Below are 22,909 nucleotides of genomic sequence, written 5' to 3'. Positions count from 1 at the left end.
ATGGTTCTGTTGCCAATGATAAAATATGTTTGAATGCTCTGTATTGGTTGCAGTGTTGTGGAATGGGTGCCTTGATTCTATTTCAATTCGTTCCGGACCATTAAAACTTACCACGTATCTATTGTTTTGAATTCCTCGGAAATGAAGAAACTTATTCCGTGCCCACTCTCGGATGGCCCGACAGTTCAATTCCATTCCTGTAATTCTACAATGCAGAAAATACATTTTGATTGTTTTATCGAGTTAAGAACGGACGTCCCAGAAAGGTGATATCAGATATATTAGAAGCTGCAAAAGTACGCAAAACGCAGTAGCAATGTCGAGGAGCTAGTAGCTTAGTGACATATCTCGTGCAGTAAAACCTCCCTATTGTGGTGATTCAGTGTTTTTGAATCTTAAAAGTGTTATTGCAATAATGACAACATTGCGTTTGTTTATGCTGACAAAAGAAGACTGAACAGTTCCATAACACTATTCAGTTTGGATACGGGTCTGGAGAGGTCATGGACAGGAACAAAAATAAGATTTCGTCAAAGAGTAACAAAACCCGCTAAAACTGCTGGTATTAGAATAGTGTACCACTCGGTCACCTTGTGTCTTTGCCTCGAATACAGAACACTGGTTCCCACTGCTCGTCAGCACACATGCTTGTCAAGCGTGCCTCGCAAGCATAGATGGGGGAGAACTTTTTGTTTTCGCCTGTGCGTGGGCATGCGATCTTCGCAAAGCCTGCCTGCCTGCCTGCCTGCCTGCCTGCCTGTCTATCTATCTATCTATCTATCTATCTATCTATCTATCTATCTATCTATCTATCTATCTATCTATCTATCTATCTATCTATCTATCTATCTATCTATCTATCTATCTATCTATCTATCTATCTATCTATCTATCTATCTATCTATCTATCTATCTATCTATCTATCTATCTATCTATCTATCTATCTATCTATCTATCTATCTATCTATCTATCTATCTATCTATCTATCTATCTATCTATCTATCTATCTATCTATCTATCTATCTATCTATCTATCTGTCTATCCGTCTATCTATCCGTCTATCTATCCGTCTATCTATCCGTCTATCTATCTATCTATCTATCTATCTATCTATCTATCTATCTATCTATCTATCTATCTATCTATCTATCTATCTATCTATCTATCTATCTGTCTGTCTGTCTGTCTGTCTGTCTGTCTGTCTGTCTGTCTGTCTGTCTGTCTGTCTATCTATCTATCTATCTATCTATCTATCTATCTATCTATCTATCTATCTATCTATCTATCTATCTATCTATCTATCTATCTATCTATCTATCTATCTATCTATAAATCGATCAAGCGAAAGCATGATATTTTCGGTAAAAGATGTAATTGCAATCCCATTACATTACACACATAAGGAGCTTGGTTCTATTCCCTTTCCATTCTTTCAATCATGGTCCCCATTCCATTCCCATTCTATTTCGGAGTCGTAAAAATGTGGAACGATTTCGGAGTCTTTCCAATTCCGGAGGGGCAATTCTGCAACACTGAATGGGTGGACTTTTAAAAAACACCTACTCGTTGCTCAGTTCGCATCTTTTGACACTTGACACGATTCTACGCTTCTGCTACGCAATGTATGATGCGCTAAGGAATCTTTTTCGAGACTTTTTTGATATAGGAATCTTTTTTGAAACTTCCTCAACAAAAATTGTAGCTTTATGACCAAACCCGGGCTTACCACACGTGCAGCCAGGTTCGGTCGTTATTAAGACCCGGGAGTTTCCATTATTTATTTTATTCACATCTTTCAGAATTTTTAAGCCATGGACAATTTTTCACTCGCGGCCAACGAGTGCAGCACTGACACCGGATTCACAACGATACAAGCTTCCTAACGCTATTGCGTTCAAAAGCTTTGCTAGATAATTTAATAACTGTAGTTCCTCGTCCAATCCTTTCAGAAATTCATCCTATACTGAAGTAAGTCAGTTTTAAACAACTTGCACAGTTGAATATAACTACTTCCTTGCCGAGCCCCCCCCCCCCCCATGGTCATATTAAAATGGCGAACCGTCATACGAGTAAAAGAGTCCAAGGTAAGGTTCTCTGAAAATGGCCGTCAAAACGTAATGTATAGTAGTTAAATGCCATACTAAAATCAGTATAGACATAGGTGAACTACCAAACGAAAATTTCATGATATTAAGGCTCTGACGCAAGAAAACTTGATGCTAATTCGTTTTGAAAAGCAAATATAATTGCTGCAAATAAAAAAAACATATATTCGTGTAATCAATAGGAATAATGAATTGGGGGCCACATGCGAAGCCTTGCATTTGGCATGCTGGTCAGCTAAGGCACCTTCCGACGATGCATTGCTGATGGACGCATGACATTGGCGTCTGGGCTCGTGAAAGTCATATAGTCTGGAGCTGCCGCTAGCTGGTAGGTCAGAAGAGGGCATTCTTGAGTTTTAAATCAAGAACGTCCAGCGGCTGCTTCTGCTCTTTCCAGCTCCTCAGACGACGTGCAACTGGTAGACCACAGTCTTTCGAAGGGGTCTCCGTGACGCTGGAGACCGTCGTCTCGAGAGAAATCTGCGGGCGCCCAGGCTTTAGTGGAGCGGCCGTACCGCCAGCGTCACCTTAGCGTCCTGAACTCTTTAGCGAGCATGCGCGCGACGACCATGCCAGGTCACCATGGACTTGGTCGGTTCGGCTGCACGGGGCGAAGATGGACTGTCCAGCAGGCCTAAAACCGAGGTGGATTGGTGGCCCCAGCTTGCTGAAACCTGTGGCGACAAGTAATGCACCGATAATGAGCGATAAAAGAGTAAAAGACTTTGTGACAAAATAAAATATACCGGCGAGATACAGGCGATATCTGTGAGTCATCAAATATCGTAGACATACATCCAGATGCCCCGTATTGACGCCAGGAAGCAGGCGGTCGAATATGTGCGGTAGATACTGCTGCTGAACAACAACATAGTGATTTCATTCTTTCGAGTATGTGATATAGGCTACGCACCATCGTGAATGACTGACTATATTCAGCAAATTTTCCCGTCATGTCATTCGCAAAACAACAAACGGGGGCTTATTGGACAGTATCTGGGAACATTGAATTTTAATGCTTAGTTTGTAGCACGCCTTTTGTACCCCATGCTGCGAACCAACCAATTGATTTACTGTTGCAATAAACTTGTAAATCCTAGCCGGATAACTTGGTAAAAGTTGCGTGCCATCACTTTTATATATGCTCACTACGCTGTCGACAAGGAACAACACACGTGAACGGCGCTAAGTAAGGAGGTTATTCCCCCCTCAAGTGCCCGCACTATGTCGTTGTCGCACTTCATCAACCAAAGGGAAGGGAAGGGATATACTGAGGCACTTTAACATATCAGATTGAAAACAGTGAAACAAATTATAAATTCACAGCATATCCACAGAATAATTGATGATGAGTGGGGTGAAGCGCTCGTAAATGCGTCCATGCTTTCGCCATTGCGTCCATCCGTAGATAGACGGATGGAGGCACGGACAGACAGACAGTGAAGGAGACGGGCAGACAGACAGACAGACAGACAGGTGGACACATGGACGGTAGGATGAACGAATGGACGCACGGACGCACGCACAGTCGGACGCGCGAACGGACACTGGAACGGGCCCACGTACGGTTGGACTGACGCATGGACGCACGAACGGGCACACGTACGGATGGACAGACGCACGGACGGAAGTATGGACGTATTCACGAACGCTTCGCCCTACTCACCATCAGTCATGCAACCGGTGGTTACAAACGCGTCCGTCCGTCTGTAGACAGATGGATGGACGCACGGACGGAATGATGGACGGACGGACGGAGAGACAGACAGACACGCACGAACGGACGCATAGACAGACGCGTGGGTGGGCGCACGTGCGGATGGACTGACGCACGGACAAACAGACGGGCGGACCTTCGGAGGGGCGCACGTACGAACGGACGGACAGACGAACGTATGGAGGCACGGACGCATTGGCGAACGCTTCGCCCCACTCATCATCATTCATGCCACCGGTGGTTACAAACGGGTATGTGTCACTGGTGGTCACAAAAAATAACGGGAACGAACCGGTGACGCTTCAAGGAGCTGCGCCCCCCCCCCCCCCCAAAAAAAATAGGTGGATCCCACGCACACTGGGAATCGATGTTATGCGAAGCACGAAGGAGGAAGGTTGAACTGCCTCATTAAAATGAGCACACCGTTTCAAAGCACATGTAAATTACGGCGCACATGGTTTCCATGTCATGACTATCATGTTTGCGCTGGGCGTTTGTATTCGTCGTCCATTCACATAACCTAATACCAAAATTGGTATATGCGACGCTAGCGAAACGGCCTCGAGCGCATCATGGGCACTGCATGTAGTCATGTTCCTACTTGACACACATTCACCGGAAGGGGGCATCTAGAAGCGTGCGCGATATATGGTGAAGACGACGAAGTGGAGGTATGCATGCTCTAGAATGGGACAGCTTTGGCTCTAAGCTGAATAAATGGGTCATCTCTGTCTAATGTCTGCGAACCGGTTATTTGTTACAACACAAGTGGTAATTTCTACGTAAGGACCTGACCCTTATGTTCGCCTCAGTCATGTCATGCCATACCAATTTTGCGATATGTTATGTAAACGATACCACCGCAGGAGCAGCAAGACGATGACATTTAAATTTTGACATTCATATTATATGTCATGATTTTCATGTTTTGACTTGTCATTTATGCTCGCCATACAGTCGTGCTATTCTGTACCGGTTTTGGTATAGGTGGTGGAGTAAGCTGGTAAAGAAGACACATTGGACGCTAGCGGGGAACGGGAGTGCATCAGCGTCGGAGTGCTCATGATCGAATCGGTAAACGACACGATTGCGATAGCTTCGCAGCCAAAGTGCACAGTGACCGAGGCGTCCCGAAGAATCTTTCAGTACCGAGAGCATAGCAGCACTTGACAATGTCAAAATGGCGGCCTTAAAGATACGGACGAGAGTTAGCCAAAACCGAAACTATGCAAGGCATTCCTTCTCAGTGATCACAAAGATACACTCGGCTTTCGTGCAAGTTCAACTTACGTAAGCGACGACGTATTCGTCATATCAAACTTTTTTATAGCTAACACTTATACTACATCAAGGTGAAAGGTGCGTGCAACAGTATGGAATCCTGTAGCCATATCCGGGTCAAAGTTTCTAAGATTGGAGAATATTTTAGCTAGTGCCGTAGTTTAGAAAGCTTTATCGCACTCTTGTGACCAAGCAGGAAGACCCTTAGAATATTGTGTAAGAATATTGGTAAGCGGTGCTATGACGTATACAAAGTCGAGTACAAATCGGCGAATGTAAGAACAACACTCAATGAAATTCGAAGCGTTTTCACGCAAGTGGGCTTGGGGTAATCGCCAACGTTTCACTTGGCCCAGGAGAACGCCTTCTTTCCAGATGACATAACCCAGTATGTTTTTGATGTTTACTTGCAGACCAGAAGAAGTGAGGCATAATATAATGTCACGAAGTCGGGCAAGGTGAGTCCAAAAATTTCTAGAAGAGACTACGATGTTGTCAAGGTAGCAAAGGCCGGTGTTGTACGAGTAGCCGTGAAGAATGTTATTTATCATGCCTTCCAAAGTAGCGGGAGCGCTGCACGTTCCGAACGACATGGCATTAAACTACATGCAACGCATGTCACCATCTTCATGTTTGCACCAGTTACCTTCGTGATTCATTCACGCCGAGTAATACCGAATTTGGTCTATGAGAAGGTCTTGAAAACACCGCCAGCGCATCATAAGCATGACATGTAGTCATTTTCTTACATGACACACATGTCATGATTTCCACGTGACTGCCTTTCACTTATGTTCACCACGCATTCAAGTCATATTATACCAATTTTGCGATATGTCATGCGAACGAAATCGCCGCAGGAGAAGCAATTTTATGACATGTAAATTGACATTTACGACTATTATGACTATTGATTTATGCTCGCTATACAGTCATGTTATGCCATATAAATTTTAGTATAGATCATATATATATATATATATATATATATATATATATATATATATATATATATATATATATATATATATATATATAATTGATATGTGGGGTTTAACGTCCCAAAACCACTATATGATTATGAGAGACGCCGTAGTAGAGGGCTCCGGAAATTTAGAACACCTGGGGTTCTTTAATGTGCACCCAAATCTGAGCACACGGGCCTACAACATTTCCGCCTCCATCGGAAATGCAGCCACCGCAGCCGGGATTCGAACCCGTGCCCTGCGGGTCAGCAGCCGAGTACCTTAGCCACTAGACCACTGCGGCGGGGCATATATATATATATATATATATATATATATATATATATATATATATATATATATATATATATATATATATATATATATATATATATATATATATATATATATATAAGGGGGACAATCTCCCCAATGCTATTTACCGCGTGCTTACTTAGGTTTTCAGAAGCCTAGAATGGGAACAGTTAGGGATAAGAGTTTATGGAGAGTGCCTTAGTAACCTGCGCTTTGCTGATGACATTGCATTGCTGAGTAACTCAGGGGACGAATTGCAACTCACGATTACGGAGTTAGACAAGGAGAGCAGAAAGGTGGGTCTTAAGATTAATCTGCAGAAAACGAAAGCAATGTACAACAACCTCGGAAAAGAGCAGCGCTTCGAGATAGGTAATAGTGCACTTCAAGTTGTAAAAGATTATATCTACTTAGGGCAGGTAATAACCGCGGAGCCAAACCACGAGATTGAAGTAACTAGAAGAATAAAAATGGGGTGGAGCACATTTGGCAAGCACTCTCAAATTATGACAGGTAGATTGCCACTATCCCTCAAGAGGAAGGTATATAACAGCTGTATCTCGCTGGTACTTAGCTAAGGAGCAGAAACTTGGAGACTTACAAAGAGGGTTCAGCTTAAGTTGAGGACGACGCAGCGAGCAATGGAAAGAAAAATGGTAGGTGTAAACTTAAGAGACAAGAAGAGAGCAGAGTGGATTAGGGAACAAACGGGGGTTAAGCATATCATAGCTGAAATCAAGAAGAGGAAATGAACATGGGCTGGGCATGTAGCGCGTAGAGAGCATAACCGCTGGTCATTAGGGTAACTGACTAGATTTCCAGAGAAGGCAAGTGGGTTAGGGGGAGACAGAAGGTTGATGGGCAGATGAGATTAAGAAGTTTGCGGGTGTAAATTGGCAGCAGCAAGCACAGGACTGGGTTAACTGGCGGAACATCGAATGACCTTTGTCCTGCCATGGACGTAGTCAGGTCACAACGTGGTTTATTTCGACGTTTCGGCCTAGAGTCTGGCCTTCATCAGGATCCTGATGAAGGCCAGACTCTAGGCCGAAACGTTGAAATAAACCACGTTGTGACCGCTCACGGAGGATCTACTGGACTATATGCAACGCTACGGCCACTCAACCACCATGCCTGCCTATATATATATATATATACTTATAGATAGAAAGATCAATCTCACCGAACTTCGCTAAGAAATACTCCGCATTTATTATTATGTGGAGTTTTACGTTGTAAAACCAAGATGTGAATCTAAGAGACGCCATATTGGGGGAGCGTGACTGCCATGAATGGGATCAAATAAACGGCCTTGACGTCAAGCAGCCTAATCCGAACCAGCGTGAAGTCGTGACCAGTGCGACTACTGGTATTGTGGCTTGCTCGCTGACACGTGTGCTTCGACATCGTCCTGTCTTCACTACACCTCATTATAACAAAGTCGTACATTATATAGAAATAAATAAAGTTCGTTATATAGAAGGATTCGTTATATGTTCATTTCAAATGACAAATAATCATAAAACTATTTTTCATTTACTTCGTTGTAACCGATACTTTGTTGTATTCATGTTCAATGAATCAATCATAAGTGAAAAAAGGTAGATAAACTTGCACGGAATGCACACAACATATGCCGGTCTCATTACTAGAGGTCAAGTAGAAATGAAGCTCGGTTCACCCAATTTAATTTTTCCGTGTGATGGTCAGATATTGCTGACACCAGTGTTTTTCAGATTGGAGCTGCCGGTATTTTAAACGTGGTATGTCGTATTGAGGCATCTATTTGAAAAAAAGTACAGACTGGCAAAGTGTCAATCAGGAGTGCAGGGAACATTTATGGCTAAAAGGAAAATTGGCATGGCAGATGACACTCCTGGCTTTTGCATACTTGTGGACAGAGGCAAAAGCCGGAGAAGAAAACCGAAAACTGGTGCACTGTATACACAATGACATTGATGAACTAAAATAAGAGTGTGAGGTAATATTAGGAGATATAAATGCGCACATAGAAGATATGGATGGATATACTGATTGATTTGTGGGGTTTAACGTCCCTAAACCACGCTATGATTATGAGAGACGCTGTAGTGGAGAACTCCAGAAATTTCGACCACCTGGGGTTCTTTAACATGCACCCAAATCTGAGCACACGGTCCTACAACATTTTCCGCCTCCATCGGAAATGCAGCCGCCACAGCCGGGATTCGATCCCGCGACCTGCGGGTCAATAGCCGAGTACCTTAGCCACTACACCACCGCGGCGGGGCATGGATGGATATACTGACCCAACAGACAGAATGCTATAGATAAGTGTGAAAGGCATAATTTAATCATTTGCAACAGTACCGAGAAATGCGAAGGGCAGATAACATGACAGGTGAGAAGGCTGCAGACGACCATGGATTACGCAAAATTGTCACATAGGATGTATGATCAGCTAAGGGTGCTGAATATAGATAAATATGGGTACAGAAGCTTAGGTAGTGATCACAAACGTATCAAGCTGAGTCTTGGAAGAAAAATAAAAATGGAATGGCGGCATTAATAGCAACCACACAGCAATATTTATTCAGAAAGGCAAATAGAAATAGCAACTGAAGAGATTGACTAAATAATCGCCAAGGATACTAAAACAGAGTAGACGTACACAAATCTAACTCGATTGTTCGAGTTAGAGCTTGCTAAATGTGCTGTGCAATCACGGCACAGCACATTCAACGTACCCAATATACGTCGTGACGATCACTGACAACACTTGGCTTGTGCTGTCGACGACGTCTCATTTCGCTTCACGACGCATTTCATGTGACTGGAAGCAACCAACAGCCACCAAGGGAATGTGCACCGACTTCGTCATTGCGTACACGGCTAGATCCGATACCACAGAGCAGTAATAATTAAGGCAAAACAAAACTCACAGATCGACAAAACCTACCAGTTACGACCAATAAACTGTGTATATAACTGCAGTGGTCAATGTTACGGGTGATTTACAGTACTAACACGGAATGATCCCATTGCTTCGCCCACACAACAATTATTCATGAATATGCCGCGATACCTTTTTAGAGCACCGATGTAGAAAGGATCGGCACATGCGAGTACTCCTTCGAAGGAAACCCAGAAGCACTCCTTGTAACAATAATTTGTCTTTCATATCTCTCCCTGTATTTCTGCCGCTTCCATTTGTTCAAAGTACTTTCTATTGAAGTATGACTGGCTGCCATCGCAACAAAAGAAAAAATCCACAGATCGACATGTAGCAATCAAATTCTTTGGCAACACCCCACATGCAAGCGCCAGCAAGCTCCTTTCATGCAGTCTTGCACACTCCAGAGAGTGTAAACAGAACTGGTTGCTAGGCCAGTCCTCGACCAATAAAATGGCCTATAGACCTTTTCGAGGTTGCGATAGAAGCTGCAAGCGTTGCGCCCCAAGATATTTCTGGCTGCTTCATTTATCATTCACCAACACTGAAGCAATTAACCCATGTTTTTAAGGTGACTCGGAATAAGGAAAGCCTCTTTTAACACTTTCGGATCAAAAACGGGCACGTAGAATTCAAGAAAACCTCTCATAATCTGGTTTGTAACTTAGAAGAATGCTTATTCCAGCAGCGGTGTGTATGATTGTAGAGACCGAATTTGGAGGTGCGTCATACGCCAAGTGTTTTTTCAGATGGCCTGAAACTGTGTGTACACTCATGCAGGCTTCCTCAGTTGACTACTCGTGGTAATCTAACACCATTGTGCTGTGTTCTGCTGCAGATAATCACTTTCTTGGATACACTACAATGTACGGCGATCGTTCGACGTGCCTTGTAACGTGAGCAATGTCAAGAGTATTTTTTTCTTGGCTTACAACGAACACTACGCGCAAAAATCGAAGTGTTCATGCATTTTCGGTCTAATAATTGATTATTTTTATCCAAGAGTCGATGCCGACTGAATGCCAAATAATGAGATATTTCATGACACGCTATATAAGAATAATTACTGAAACTCTCAGAAAACATTTGTTTATTTTATAGTTTGGACTTTAATACTCAGTACCCTGGAATCATGTCATACGAATTTGATGCATTTGCAAACAGTTCATCACAATTTGTTCTTGAAGGGGATATTTGGCTAAGTGCATAAACAAAAGTGTTCGAAGTCTGTGGGCTTTTTGCCAAGGCCTTTATTCTTTGCCACTGCCGGTATGCGTGTCTGAGGACCAACCTAGAAATAGTCCAGAGTCGGCGTTTGTACATGGAGACTTTGTACACAGTGTCTGTATATAGCTGTGAAAATGACCTGGTCAACCTGATGCGCAATCGCATTGCACATGTGGGCTGCATATGCCCTGTTAATATTAATGTTACGCGCACCAAATACATTGTAGCGAAAGTAGTGGACACGAATCTCGAGCAGAGAAAGAGGAAGGTGAACTGCGCTCACCGGCCTACATCGAGTTAGCTATTGTGCTAAATAAATCACTTCTTTGTAGAACCATTTCCTGCCTGCAAAGGTGCCCTGCAACACTTTTTAAACATGGTCACAAATCGCTGCCTATCGGTAGCCGAGGCTTCCAAGAACACGTGAGCCAAATATTGTAGCACACCACACGGCCTGCAATTTACAATAGATTATCAAAGTCAGCTGTACATTGCTTTCTCTTCTCTCAGCAATTGATGGAAGACGCTCAAGAATTACTCGTAAAAAACTATCCATTAGCCATTGGCCGATTTGAACATGACGCACTCGGTCGTTACAAGGATCCCCACGGGATGCTGCGACTTGTTCACGCGTGCGCGCGCGATCACACTGAAGAAGTTGCGTAATTGAAGAAAAAAAAGTGCTGAAAGTCAAAAGGCACACGTGACACTTGCTTTCCTTGTGCCATCGCACCCTGCTTAGCTTGCAGCGTACAACAAACTTTTGTAACTTCGGTCATGCTCGGTGGACTCGAAAAAGTTTTGCAACCTTCAGCGCTTTTTCGATTTTTTTTAGTATGGAGCTCTTCAGTGCAATCATGTGAGCACGCGTGGACAACTTGCGGCCTTCTGCGGCGGCTGAGTAACGACCGAGTGTACCATGTTCAAATCAGTTAATGGCTGTTCCAATGACTGTGACGAGCCATTTTTGAGCTTCTTCAGTCATTTGTCGAAAGAAGAGAAAGCAATTTTGAGCTGACTGAGAGTTTGTAAATTCCAGGCCGCGTACAGCACTACAATATTTGGCTAGCGAGTTCTCAGCAGCTTCCACTACCAGCCTTCAGTGCTTTCCAACCATGCGCAAAAAGTGTTGCAGGGCTCCTTCAAAACACCCCGTTTCAATATGTACAGTTTGTAAGTTTTCGGTGGGGTTCACCTACAATTTTTGAACATGGTCAGAGCTGCCACTCGTATGTGCTGTGGTACACTTCAGCTTACCTCTTCGGCGAGCTGCAAAGACATCATGTCTATGCCGTCGGAGAAGATGTACGGCTCCCTGCTGAAGGAGTGGGCACCGGCGATGATGTCCGGTTCTTTCTGCACGTCGCACGGCTTGACACGTACAGGCTGCTCGGTCGAAGAGAAGCACTGGCCCATGCGCGCCATGTGCTTTGCCACGTTGGCGATGCCCTCAAACTTGCCCATCCACTGGCGAATTGTCACGGCACTGTTCTGCCGCTCGTCGGCCGCGTACATCCACGTCCTGCGCGATGACAGCAACAGCAAACTGAGGACCTCAGCTTGTGACACAGCATGCAAAATGGCAGATCGAAAGAACAGCAGCACGTCCTAAGCCAATCATAAGTGAACAACAAAAAAGAGCGAAGCTGGCCGATGTTAAGGACTTAGCATGGCCTGCTTCGTTAATGGCGCAGGCAAAGTAGAGTCGAACCACATCCTGTCCCAGATGATGCAAGACAGTGCTAACTCCAGCGCCATAAATAACGTGCAAGGCTCGCTACGGCATCCCAGGTAGAAGCGCCAACCTTTCGTCGCTTGTGCTCGGCTGGGGCCGGCAGGTAATGTCGGCCTGGTGGCTGCGCAGACCGTCTCAGTCGGTGGGCACGACTGATGAGCAATGGGGGAAGATAAGCAACGACGTGGAGGCTTTCTTGCTGGCACCTGACATTTCCCCTCGAGCCTGAAGAGTTTCACTCTTAAAAGGAAGTGATAATTCAAAAACCCACCCATACAAAGCCTGCTAAAGCTGCGAGAGAGAAACTTGGAGCTGGTGTTCAAGGGAAACCAGAGTATACGAATTCGAACAGCACACAAAGGATGGCCACCAGAAGACGATATGGCAATGTAATCTTGCAGCTAGTTTTTTGAAATTCAAGTCATGCAACACGACTGAGCGGTTGCTATGAATGAATTAGTGTTTACTGAGTGCTGCACACTGAATACAAAACAACTCGAAGGATGGTTGGTCTCCACCTGCCTTTTGCAGGATGAAGACGAACTCCACCTTTCCTCCCCAATTGAGCCACGATCATTGGCTAGCGCTCGAACACTTTCACTTGCACAAAGCACATACAAGACAGCACGTACAGGATCAATATGTGATTGACTAGGGCTTCTGTATAAGTAACAGCAGCACTAGAATGAGGTTCAGTAATCAATGTCGTTATATTCAATGACACCACAGCATTCTATAACTTCATGTTATTACAGTATATGGTACATTTAAAAAAATTTGCACAATTCCATAATACACAGTAGAACCTCCTTGATACGTTCCCGCATAATACGATTTTCCAGCTCCTACGCTCAAAATCGCGAAAACTAAAAATTCCTCCATAGAGCTATGCATTAGTACGTACATTCCACTTAGTACATTCCCAGAAAATACAATTATTGAACTGCATCATTTGGCATTGCGGCGAATTGTGATCGTAGGATACGTTCCGCCGGCAAAAATTCTCATTCAGGTGTGCAAAAAAAAAAAAAAAAAAAGCTCTCGCATGCTATTGAAGAGCCAAGTGGCAGACTGCCTTAGAAGTGTGGCAGCTTGGGCTAGTTGGTATGGCACGACGATAGTTATAGCGCGAGAACAAAAGGACAACACAGAGACAAGAAGGACACGAAAGACCCGAGTGCTCGTGTCGTTCGTGTCCTTCTTGTCTCTGTGTCGTCGTTTTGTTCTCGCGCTATAACTATCGGCAGACTGCCGCCGCTCGGCTATGGCGGTTTCCTTGCTGCGTTCAACTGTCAACCCCTCTTTCACACAGACTCACGTCTGAGCCGTCAAAGCCTTCAAACGGTTTTCAAAAAAAAAAAAAAAACGCCCGTTATTTTCTGTAGCACAGTGGTTTTCGCAATTTGGCATGGCCTGCAAGGTTGCCGGATCATCGGTAAGCAGTTTCTGCGAGCACTCGGCCTCCCAGGCCTGTTTTCATGCCCGTACTGCATCATTCGCCCGGCGAATGCAAGCTCCGTCACGTTTCTACTGTTGGTGCCATGCGATAGTTACTCGTGGCCTACAACTGTGGAGGTTCTCCACAGCGCACGCGCTCTGTGCCACGGTCTCAACTAGATGGACGACGTCACTCACAATGCAGCCAATGGCACGCGTGGTTTATAATGCCGAGGACATTATGACTCTGACACCGATGCCGAACGGTTTAGGGACATGTAGGCCATGCCAGGTTTTCTCTGGCTGAGCCCTGTGCAAGGCTTCATGTTGCTCAGTATATTTAGTTCGCGATTTGAGACAGTAGAGTCTAGCATGGTGTCGAAGAAGCGCAAGCCCTTGTCGATTAAGGAGAAGCGAATCGACGTAACGAACGAACTTGGACTGCCAACGTCTACTGTGAATACCGTGGTGTCAAAGCAGAAAGAGATCGAGACAAACGCCTTCGTGTTCGGCAGCGCATCAAAGCAAGCCTATGGAGCCTGCCATGGAGAGCTTGAGGTGGCGCTATTGAAGAGGGTTTAAGGGGGGACGAAGGTCTTAAAATAGCACACTATTGTTGATTGATTGATTTTGATTGATTGATATGTGGGGTTTAACGTCCCAAAACCACTATATGATTATGAGAGACGCCGTAGTGGAGGGCTCCGGAAATTTAGACCACCTGGGGTTCTTTAACGTGCACCCAAATCTGAGCACACGGGCCTACAACATTTCCGCCTCCATCGGAAATGCAGCCGCCGCAGCCGGGATTCGAACCCGCGCCCTGCGGGTCAGCAGCCGAGTGCCTTAGCCACTAGACCACCGCGGCGGGGCAGCACACTATTGTAAAATGCTGACTTGCAAAATTGCAATTTGAAATATTTATAGTCAAAAGAATGTTTTCCAAAAATTTTGTATTATGACAAAATACCAAGTTTCCTCAAAAGCTTAATATATGGAAATACAAATGTTTTTAAAACTTGAAACATAACTTTACTAGCATTGTTATCTTTGTGGAATGAATCTGCCTTACGGAAGTATTGAGCAAGTTTCTGTGAAGATATGTAAACAAACTTGGTACAATTATTTTCGGCTGCACTTAAACTACAGGCTAAAGCTTTTGTTTTTCACTCAACCTTGATAAAATTGTAATTGAATGATAAAAATCAGCTAATTAATGGAAGCTCATTTTTAACTTCCAGGTTTAAAAATTATTTCTGATGAAAGAAATGGCTGTTCTGACATCTAGATTGCTTTAGCCTGTGGGATAAACCCTTTAGAGGAAACATGTAGTTTTGAAAACTAACTTTTTTGATTGTGAGTTACTATAACGACCCATAAAAATTATCTAAATTAAATGGAGAAATTAGTCATTACTTTTTATCTAAATGAGATATATAAGATCTGTTTGCGGATTTGAGAGCTCCATTCAATGGTAAACATGCATGGTAATTTTCATGAAACTGGGAAAATAAATAAAACAGCTTTTTTTAATACCCTCGCCCCCCTTAAGCAAGCATGGACCCTTGGAGTTAACTTTGACGGCAGCGTGCTTAAAGGGGCCCTGCAACACTTTTTGAGCATGGTCAGTAAACGCTGCTGATCAGTAGTAGAGGCTCTTGACAACCCGAGAGTTAAATATTATAGCGCTAAACATGGCCTGGAATTTACAATAAATGATCAAAATCAGCTAAAAATAGCTTTCTCTTCTCTCGACAAATCACAGAATAAGCCCAAAAATCACTCTTAGTAAGCCCATCTATCAGGCTCAGCCATTGGCTGATTCGAACAAGGCGAACTCGGTTGTTGCAGGGGTCACCGCGAGAGGCCGACACTTGTCCACGTGTGCGTGGACGATCACACTGAGAAATCTGCGTATTCAAAGAAAAAAAAGTACTCAAGGTCACGAGACGCGAGAGACATGTTTTGTTTGCCCCTCACATTTCTCCCTGCTTAGCTTCCAGCGCTTTTATAGGGACGAGGGGAGAGAGAATGCAATTGCAGCGTGTGACAAATCTCCACTCCACTCGTTCTGGACGGATTCTTAAAATTTTTGTGGTGTTGAACTTGTGGGGCAGTACGCTTTCCCAGTGAATTATTTCTACGGTTAATAAAAAAAAGTGTTTCAGGGCTCCTTTAAAGAGCGGCTGTTCATGAAGGGCGGTTTTTGGCAGTAGTTTGCATCAGAGGACACAGAGCGCAGCAAAGACAACCCTGTGACATGCACGTCTCACATCGATAACGACGTCGATGAGCATTTCCTCTCCACCGGCGCTGGCGCACCCTTCGCCGAGTTCGCCTCGATAGATGACAACGTCCCAACTCGCTAAGTGTCACCAAAATCGTCGCGGAGGTGGGGGGGGGGGGGCGACGAAGCGAAGGAGGTGGGGGACGAGGCACCGGAAGACGGCGGCGAGAACGAAAACGTGCGCCGACCGGCTAACTTCATTGAAGCCCTTGCTGAACTGGAAGCGTTACAAAGCTTGTTTTACAGGAAAAACAATGAATATGCGGACAAGAATCTACAATGCGTGCAGAAGCAGCTTTTCTTGCCCAAAGGTGAGAGGCAGCAGCAGAACATTACAATGTTTTTTTTTTTTTGAGAAATATAAACTTTTCTCTTACATCTCTATAAAGGGCCTAACTCACTGGGCAGTGTGTTAGGCACTTTGCTTTTTCTATTGTATATAAATGATATTGTTGATGTTATTCACTCTAGTGTGAAAATAAGATTGTTTGCAGATGATTGTGTTTTGTTCAAAGAAATATGTTCCACTAACGATTTCAACGATCTGAGCACTAGTCTTTGCAATATATATGAATGGTGCAACAAATGGGGAATGTGTCTCAACGCGAACAAATGTATGTGCCTTCCAGTGACTCGCCGAAAAAATCCAGAATCGTATACATACATATTAGGGTCTTCACCACTGCAATAAGTAAACTCCTACAAATACCTTGTGTGACACTCACTTTCAACTGATCTTGGAATCTCCATATTGATAATGTTTGTTCATCTGCCTTTCGTAAACTATGTCTTCTTAAACATAAACATCAAATTGCTCGCACGAATGTTAAACTACTTCGTTACACAGCCCTTGTGCGGCCAAAACTAGAGTACGCGAGCATAGTATTGAATCCTTATACAAAACGTGATATATACACTCTTGAGCGTATTTAAAGAAAAGCTGTTAGATTTATATTCAACAAGTACTCCAAGTTAGACTCTCCCTCAGGTTTACTGCTAGCCAACAACATTTCCTTACTGCAGATGCGTAGACAAAAAGCTAGATTAGAATCCCTTGATCAACTTTTGAACAAAAAATAGCTCTAGACCCATCCCCGTATTTGACACCCCTTAGTAGCTGGCCCACCCGACACCACCACCCAAAGGCCTTGATCCCATATTTTGCTCGCACAGGCCTACTGAAGTATTCGTACTTTCCAAAAACCATATGTGAATGGAACTGTCTTACTAATACATGTGATGAATGAACTAACCTACCAAACAACCTTCTTTGCCCTTTATTATTTTGTTTCGCAAATATTTTATTTGTATGTGTATTACCACCCTGCTTGGACCTCGAGTCTGCAGTATTGAATAAATAAATAAATAAATAAAAGCTTGTCAGCCTCATTTTTTTTTCTAGAATCTGATTGTACGTTTTCACACATCGTACGTTTATTTTCCGTATTTTTGTCGAAAACGCATGAACGAGGTTCTACTGTACTGAAGGCCTGCTGTTGAAATTGAGCAAATAGTATTTTCAGATTTTAAGCAAATTTGAAACGAATAGTCGTGTAGTTCAATATCAGCTAGTTCAAATAGTATATGTAGTATATACCATGCTATACTTAACCCATAAAAGCTGTACCTGGGTGAAGATAACATGTACAATAATTCTTGATTTGCGGCAGTGCAGATGCGTTTTGCATAGTTTTGCATAGCAGATCTGCCCCGAAGTGAAACCACCAATTAAAAGAGTGACACGCGGTAAAGTTTATATTGTTAGTTTGCCCAGGCTTGCTCAATGCAGTACCAAGCTCAAACTGCTAATCTCAATAAAAACGATCAGTAGACTTCCTGGTCGCGCTGTGTCCTCGCGTTTCCTTGCACTAAAACACAAGTTGTGATCTTCTCATTAAATAGTACCCGTGGTCACAAAGATGACTAGTGGAAGGCGCCAGAAACTTTAACTCTCTGGTGCCAACTTGGAGCCCGTCGTGCAGGAAGCGGGCGACGGTGGCATTCAGGATCGCATCCAGTGACGAGTGCAGGTTGAGTGGGAAGGAGAGTTTTTCAAGGTTGTCATCCCTGAACGACACTCGTATGGCGAATTCCGCGTTGAACTCGCGCAGAAACCTGTTCTCAAACTGAACCTGCAGCAAAATGCAATTTCCGTAAATGTCTTACCACAGCACGCGTAAAAACGTACCTACGCACAAACTGAAATACACTCAAACCTTAATGTAACAGACATGAATATAACGAAATATTGGTTATAGCGCACTAAACAAAAGATAGTCTTGCAATACAGTGTTATGATGAACCTTTTTAGAAATTTTGAGATACAAGAAACATGTTTTTTTGTAAGATGCAACTTTGTTATGACGAGGTTTGAGTGTACATAATGGACGCAATGTAAGCACATATGAAGCTGTTCAAAATACATCTTTTGAATTTCTTCTCATCGCTCCCACAGGCAGTGTTAATGACAGCACAACTCCACTCAGGCTGCCTGCTGTAAGGAAATTTGCTTTTACAAAAGACCTGCGAATGGCACAACAGCTTGTGCATACAAATAATGCTTAGTGTGAAAAAGAACAAAAAACTCAATCAATTGAAATATCCCCTTGCGGCAAACAAGATACCTTCAGTGCAACACAGTTGTGACACGCGGGCAGCATGCCACCTGCTCCTCTCTGCATCGGCACATCATGATGCGACCATTCGCCCACTGTTTCTGTTGCCCCGCCATGGTGGTCTAGTGGCTAAAGTACTTGGCTGCGGACCCACAGCCCACGGGATCAAATACCGGCTGTGGCGGCTGTATTTTTCATGGAGGCGGAAATGTTGTGGGCCCGTGTTACCTGTGTGCTTAGATTTGTGTGCTCGTTAAACGGCCACTCACCAGGTTTGATGATTTTGAGCTAAGTGCAATCCGTACGTGGGACATTCACGATCACATGTACCAAAATGCTACGCGCCGCGGAAATGAGTAAAATTTCAAGATTAATTCTGCTTTTTTTTCCGTGGGAGCACGTCCAAAGAATGAGGGCATGACGTACGCATAGGAATCGCCCTACGTACACAGCAGTGCCGTGACGTTGGTCCTCTATGTAGACGACTGTGCTCTGACGTTGCCAACAGTACCACGCGACATGGTGAAAATCATTCAACACAACATCTGTAGTTTATGTAATTTGTTGCTTGAATAGGTGAATAAAACATGAGGTAAGTAACGAGATGCAATAAAGAAATGTGCGCGTCTTTTTCTTTTCTTTCTCCTGAATTGCAACGAGATGCGGGGCTAATGTGCCTACGTGTTGCATGTGTTCGTGTCCCCGTGGTAAGCGCATCAAGCAGACACCTGTACTGGAAAAGAAATGAATGGTCCTGCGCGTTTGAGCACTCATTATGCTCCATCTATTCTACCACGTCTAGGCCAGCGTTTCCAAACCATCCTGCAGAAACACGCAGTAGACCACAAAATAACGCTGGTCAACAAAACAATACTGCTCGGGTGCTCGGGGGTTGGGCTTGTTCGGGCACGTCATGCACACGGGACCTCTTGGTCGGATGCCGGAGAAGGTAAGGAAAAGATTTGGCTTGCGAAGGCTAAGCAGGGAAAGTGGCAAGGTTCTCAAGCTCGCCTCCTCCCGTCTTCCTTTCGCACCACGTCAAAAAAAAAAAAAAAAACTCTTCTCTCGGCTCGTATTGAACCAAATGAAGATATTTGTTGTGGCATGATGCTTTTCATCGGACACTCAACAATTTCCATGATATAACCAAATTTTCTTATGGGGCCTGGTGAGTGGCCCTTTAAAGAACTCTAGGCAGTGAAAATTTCCGAAGCCCTCCGTAATGGCATCTCTGATAATCATATGGCGGTTTCGGGACGCTAAGCCCCATATATCAAGTGAAATCAAACCATTCTTTCTTTTAAAATAAAGAGTTGTATAAGGGACAGCGTGACGAAATTCACAATGTGTTTTGGCTCGAAAACATGATTTATTGACGGTTTCAAACTTAGTTTTCAAAGTAGGCATTGCAGGCAAGAGCTCTGCCAGCAGTACAAGTGCACAAATTGCTGGTGCAACTGGCAGTCTGAGGTTTGCATACTGTTATGTTGGCAGTAGAAACGCACCAGAGACATGAACTAGTCGGTGTCACCTGGCAGAAGACCGCGTTTACTGACCGCTTGAAACTTATATCATGAAAGAGAGGAATGAGGGCAGAGAGGGATCAAAGAGAGAGAGAAAGAAGATGCATGCACGTGCTGTTCTGCGTCCACTTCGGCAACCGCTGGCGTGTCAACACATGTATTACGAACTCCACCAGAAAAGCATTTAATAATTTCTTCATATTCCGAGAAAGTATGGGTAAATCATGATTCGCTGATGTTGAGAGCAGCATTCGATATGCTGCCCACATGTCACCTCTGTGCTGCAGTGAAGCAAGTCTCGTTTTCCACAGGTGCACATTTCAGTTGACAAGACCGTTTTTTGTTTCTCTCTTGTGCTGGAAGTAGCGAGGCTGCCACTCATTAGTATCGCTATGTTGCATTGCCTTATAGCTCTTAAGGCTGTCGCTTCTGTGGATTTGTGGCGAAATCAAAAAAAGGAATACATGGAACCCAAAGTTTTGGAATTAACCGGACAGGTGCTGACCAGAGCTTCAAATAATCTGCTCAGACTTGCATTTTAAAATAAGGGACCGCGGAAGTACTTTATGCTAAGCAGGATTAAAAATTGGTTCAAATTGAACAGGTTTTGAACAGGAAGAGCCCCTGTAAAATAAATGCAGAGCGTCCTTACCAAAACCTTGACAGTCCAACGTCCCACCACAGCATCTGGACAGTAGGTCCGGACGGGGGCGTAGCAGAACAGGGTACCCTGGGTGCAACGCTGTGAGAGCCGGGCAATCACGCGCCTCTCGAGGGAGTGATCCGTCAAGACCAGCTTGAGGAAGAGACCCCCACAGAGCGAAGCCATGCGCACGGTATCGCCGATGCAGTCGCAGCCAATGGCAAGGTGGCGCTCCCAGCGCAGTAGCGTGGCAGCCGCTGCACTGCCGGGCCGCGATTGGCTGTCCATGATCACTTCGCCCATAAGCATTGACGGGGTCTTCAGGTCCACGTAGATCTCAACGTGGCGATTCTTCTCGTTTATCAACACCTGAGGCATACAAAACGTGGCATTACTACAGGACCTAAGCAAGGGCCCTCCTACCTTTTTCGGGGGCTTTGAAATATGCGCCAGTGACTTCGACTGAGCAAATGATCCCCCCCCCCCCTTGATATCGTGATTTTAACTTTACATTTGCCGTTTTTACGCACCCGACAGAAATTTTCGCGCTCGAAGCGCAAGTTCACATTCGTTATTCTTGACAGTTCTTCCCCGCCATATAAAATTTTCACCCGCAACTGAGCAAGGGCCCACCCTCCGAACCTTGTCAGATTTTTTTAACCGTAGGCGAACGATTTCACGGTACAATAGAACTTGCTCAAGATTGCACAGTAGCTTCTTCAAGAGTGTTTGCAAGCTACTTGATCTATTCGGTTCGCCATCTGTTGTCAATTCGTCAACGTTGTAGGGCATACCAGTCATCGAGAAAAATTGACCGCACTATTCTCAAGTAGAAAAGTGTCGCTAATGACCAACCGAAAAAATTCTTGACTGTGACGTAGGTGTACATGGCTTTCCCCAACATTTCACTAAATGTCTCTACATCACAGAGGTCTGCGAGATGCACGATTGCTGCCCAGTGCCTCAGGTGGCGGCAGCTTTGGTGATGACCACTTCAACCTGCTTATACAAATCAGAAAAAGCGCACTTATCCTAATCTCGTTAACTCGAACACGTGGCGCGTTCCTGGCGAAACTGTAAATTTCAATGCTGTCAAATGCTCGTTAATTCGGAGGGATTTCGACGCGGACCAGTTAACTCAGATTATTACAGGGAAGGCTATCGGGGCTTCGTGTTTTCGGTAACCGATTCCGGTTACTGAAAGCATGAAGTTCCGGCTCCGTCGCTGTAACCGATGGTGGAACCGAAGTTTTGGAGAAACCGAAATCATGTGAACAGCAGCAGATAGTGAAGGAGGGGGGAAGTGGCCAGGCGGCGCTAGTCAGCACCCGGTAGAAGCGCTTGGGCCGCCGGTGCATCCAGCATAGAGTTTCCCAATATACACTCGAGGGAACTCTGGAGCTAGTGTCTATGGGAGCTGCAATGCACAGCGCTTCAGCGAGCATGGGATGATGGGTAGTATACACATTTGTCTAAACTTCGTACTTCTGGCCTGCTCTTGGCTCCGTGTGTGTTGGTGTGCCTTGAAGCTGTTTTCTAACAAAACAAAAATCAGCAAATGTTCAGCGATTGCGCTTCACCACCTTATTTGTTTCAAATTACCTTCCCGAATTGGGTCACGAAGTTCGAAAGGGTTGATCTTTCTTTCAAAACAAAATCGAAACACCGCAATAAACGATGCCGCAAGTACGATTCGCCACCCGCAAGTACGAAGACTAAGCAAATGTGTGTACTAAATATCATTCCCATGGTCGCTGAATGATCGCAGTACCAGAGTGCCCTCTAGTTAATTTTGAGAAACTCTATGGCATCCAGTGTCTGCGAAATGCGCTGCACATGACACCGTATGAGACAGTTCGCGCAGCCACCGCTAACCCAACTGCTCGCGACGCCTACGCTTCTGGTTTCTTTGCAATTGTCACAGGTCCCGTTAATTTGGGAGGCGATCGCTGGGCTAATTCCAAGGGCCGAAGTATCGGCCCCCCGAACCGCACCACGATAGCGCGGACAATTTAGAAGTGGTCCTTTTTGGCGCGCCAGCGGACGCCGGCTGTGGCCCAATGAACAAATCAGAGCCGAGAGTTCATAAACAAAACAAAATTATATTCTCAATAATGGCAGATC

At 44.5% G+C, this 22,909-nt stretch overlaps 2 protein-coding genes across 2 annotated transcripts in view; both read right to left on the bottom strand.

The window, feature by feature from the left end:
• Window positions 1-2,045: 2,045 nt before the first annotated feature.
• On the bottom strand, window positions 2,046-20,974 carry LOC142775915 (uncharacterized). The gene is made up of 3 exons (XM_075878437.1): window positions 20,795-20,974; window positions 11,803-12,067; window positions 2,046-2,782 (listed from the first exon to the last, which is right to left on the bottom strand). The coding sequence occupies exons 1-3, from the start codon at window positions 20,827-20,829 to the stop codon at window positions 2,654-2,656; spliced, it is 429 nt and encodes a 142-aa protein (XP_075734552.1). The 5' UTR covers window positions 20,830-20,974; the 3' UTR covers window positions 2,046-2,653.
• Window positions 20,975-21,014: 40 nt separating this feature from the next.
• Window positions 21,015-22,909, bottom strand: part of LOC142775166 (uncharacterized) — a 59,027-nt gene continuing 57,132 nt past the window's right edge. Inside the window, exon 10 of the mRNA XM_075876509.1 lies at window positions 21,015-21,154. The gene's annotated coding sequence lies outside the window, so the exon portion shown is untranslated. The remainder of the gene's footprint in view (window positions 21,155-22,909) is intronic.

This window comes from Rhipicephalus microplus, chromosome X (assembly GCF_043290135.1).
Source record: "Rhipicephalus microplus isolate Deutch F79 chromosome X, USDA_Rmic, whole genome shotgun sequence".
In the NCBI taxonomy this organism is placed as follows: domain Eukaryota; kingdom Metazoa; phylum Arthropoda; class Arachnida; order Ixodida; family Ixodidae; genus Rhipicephalus; species Rhipicephalus microplus.
The sequence above is the reverse complement of the archived record's forward strand: the minus strand, read 5'-3'. Positions and strand labels throughout refer to the sequence as shown.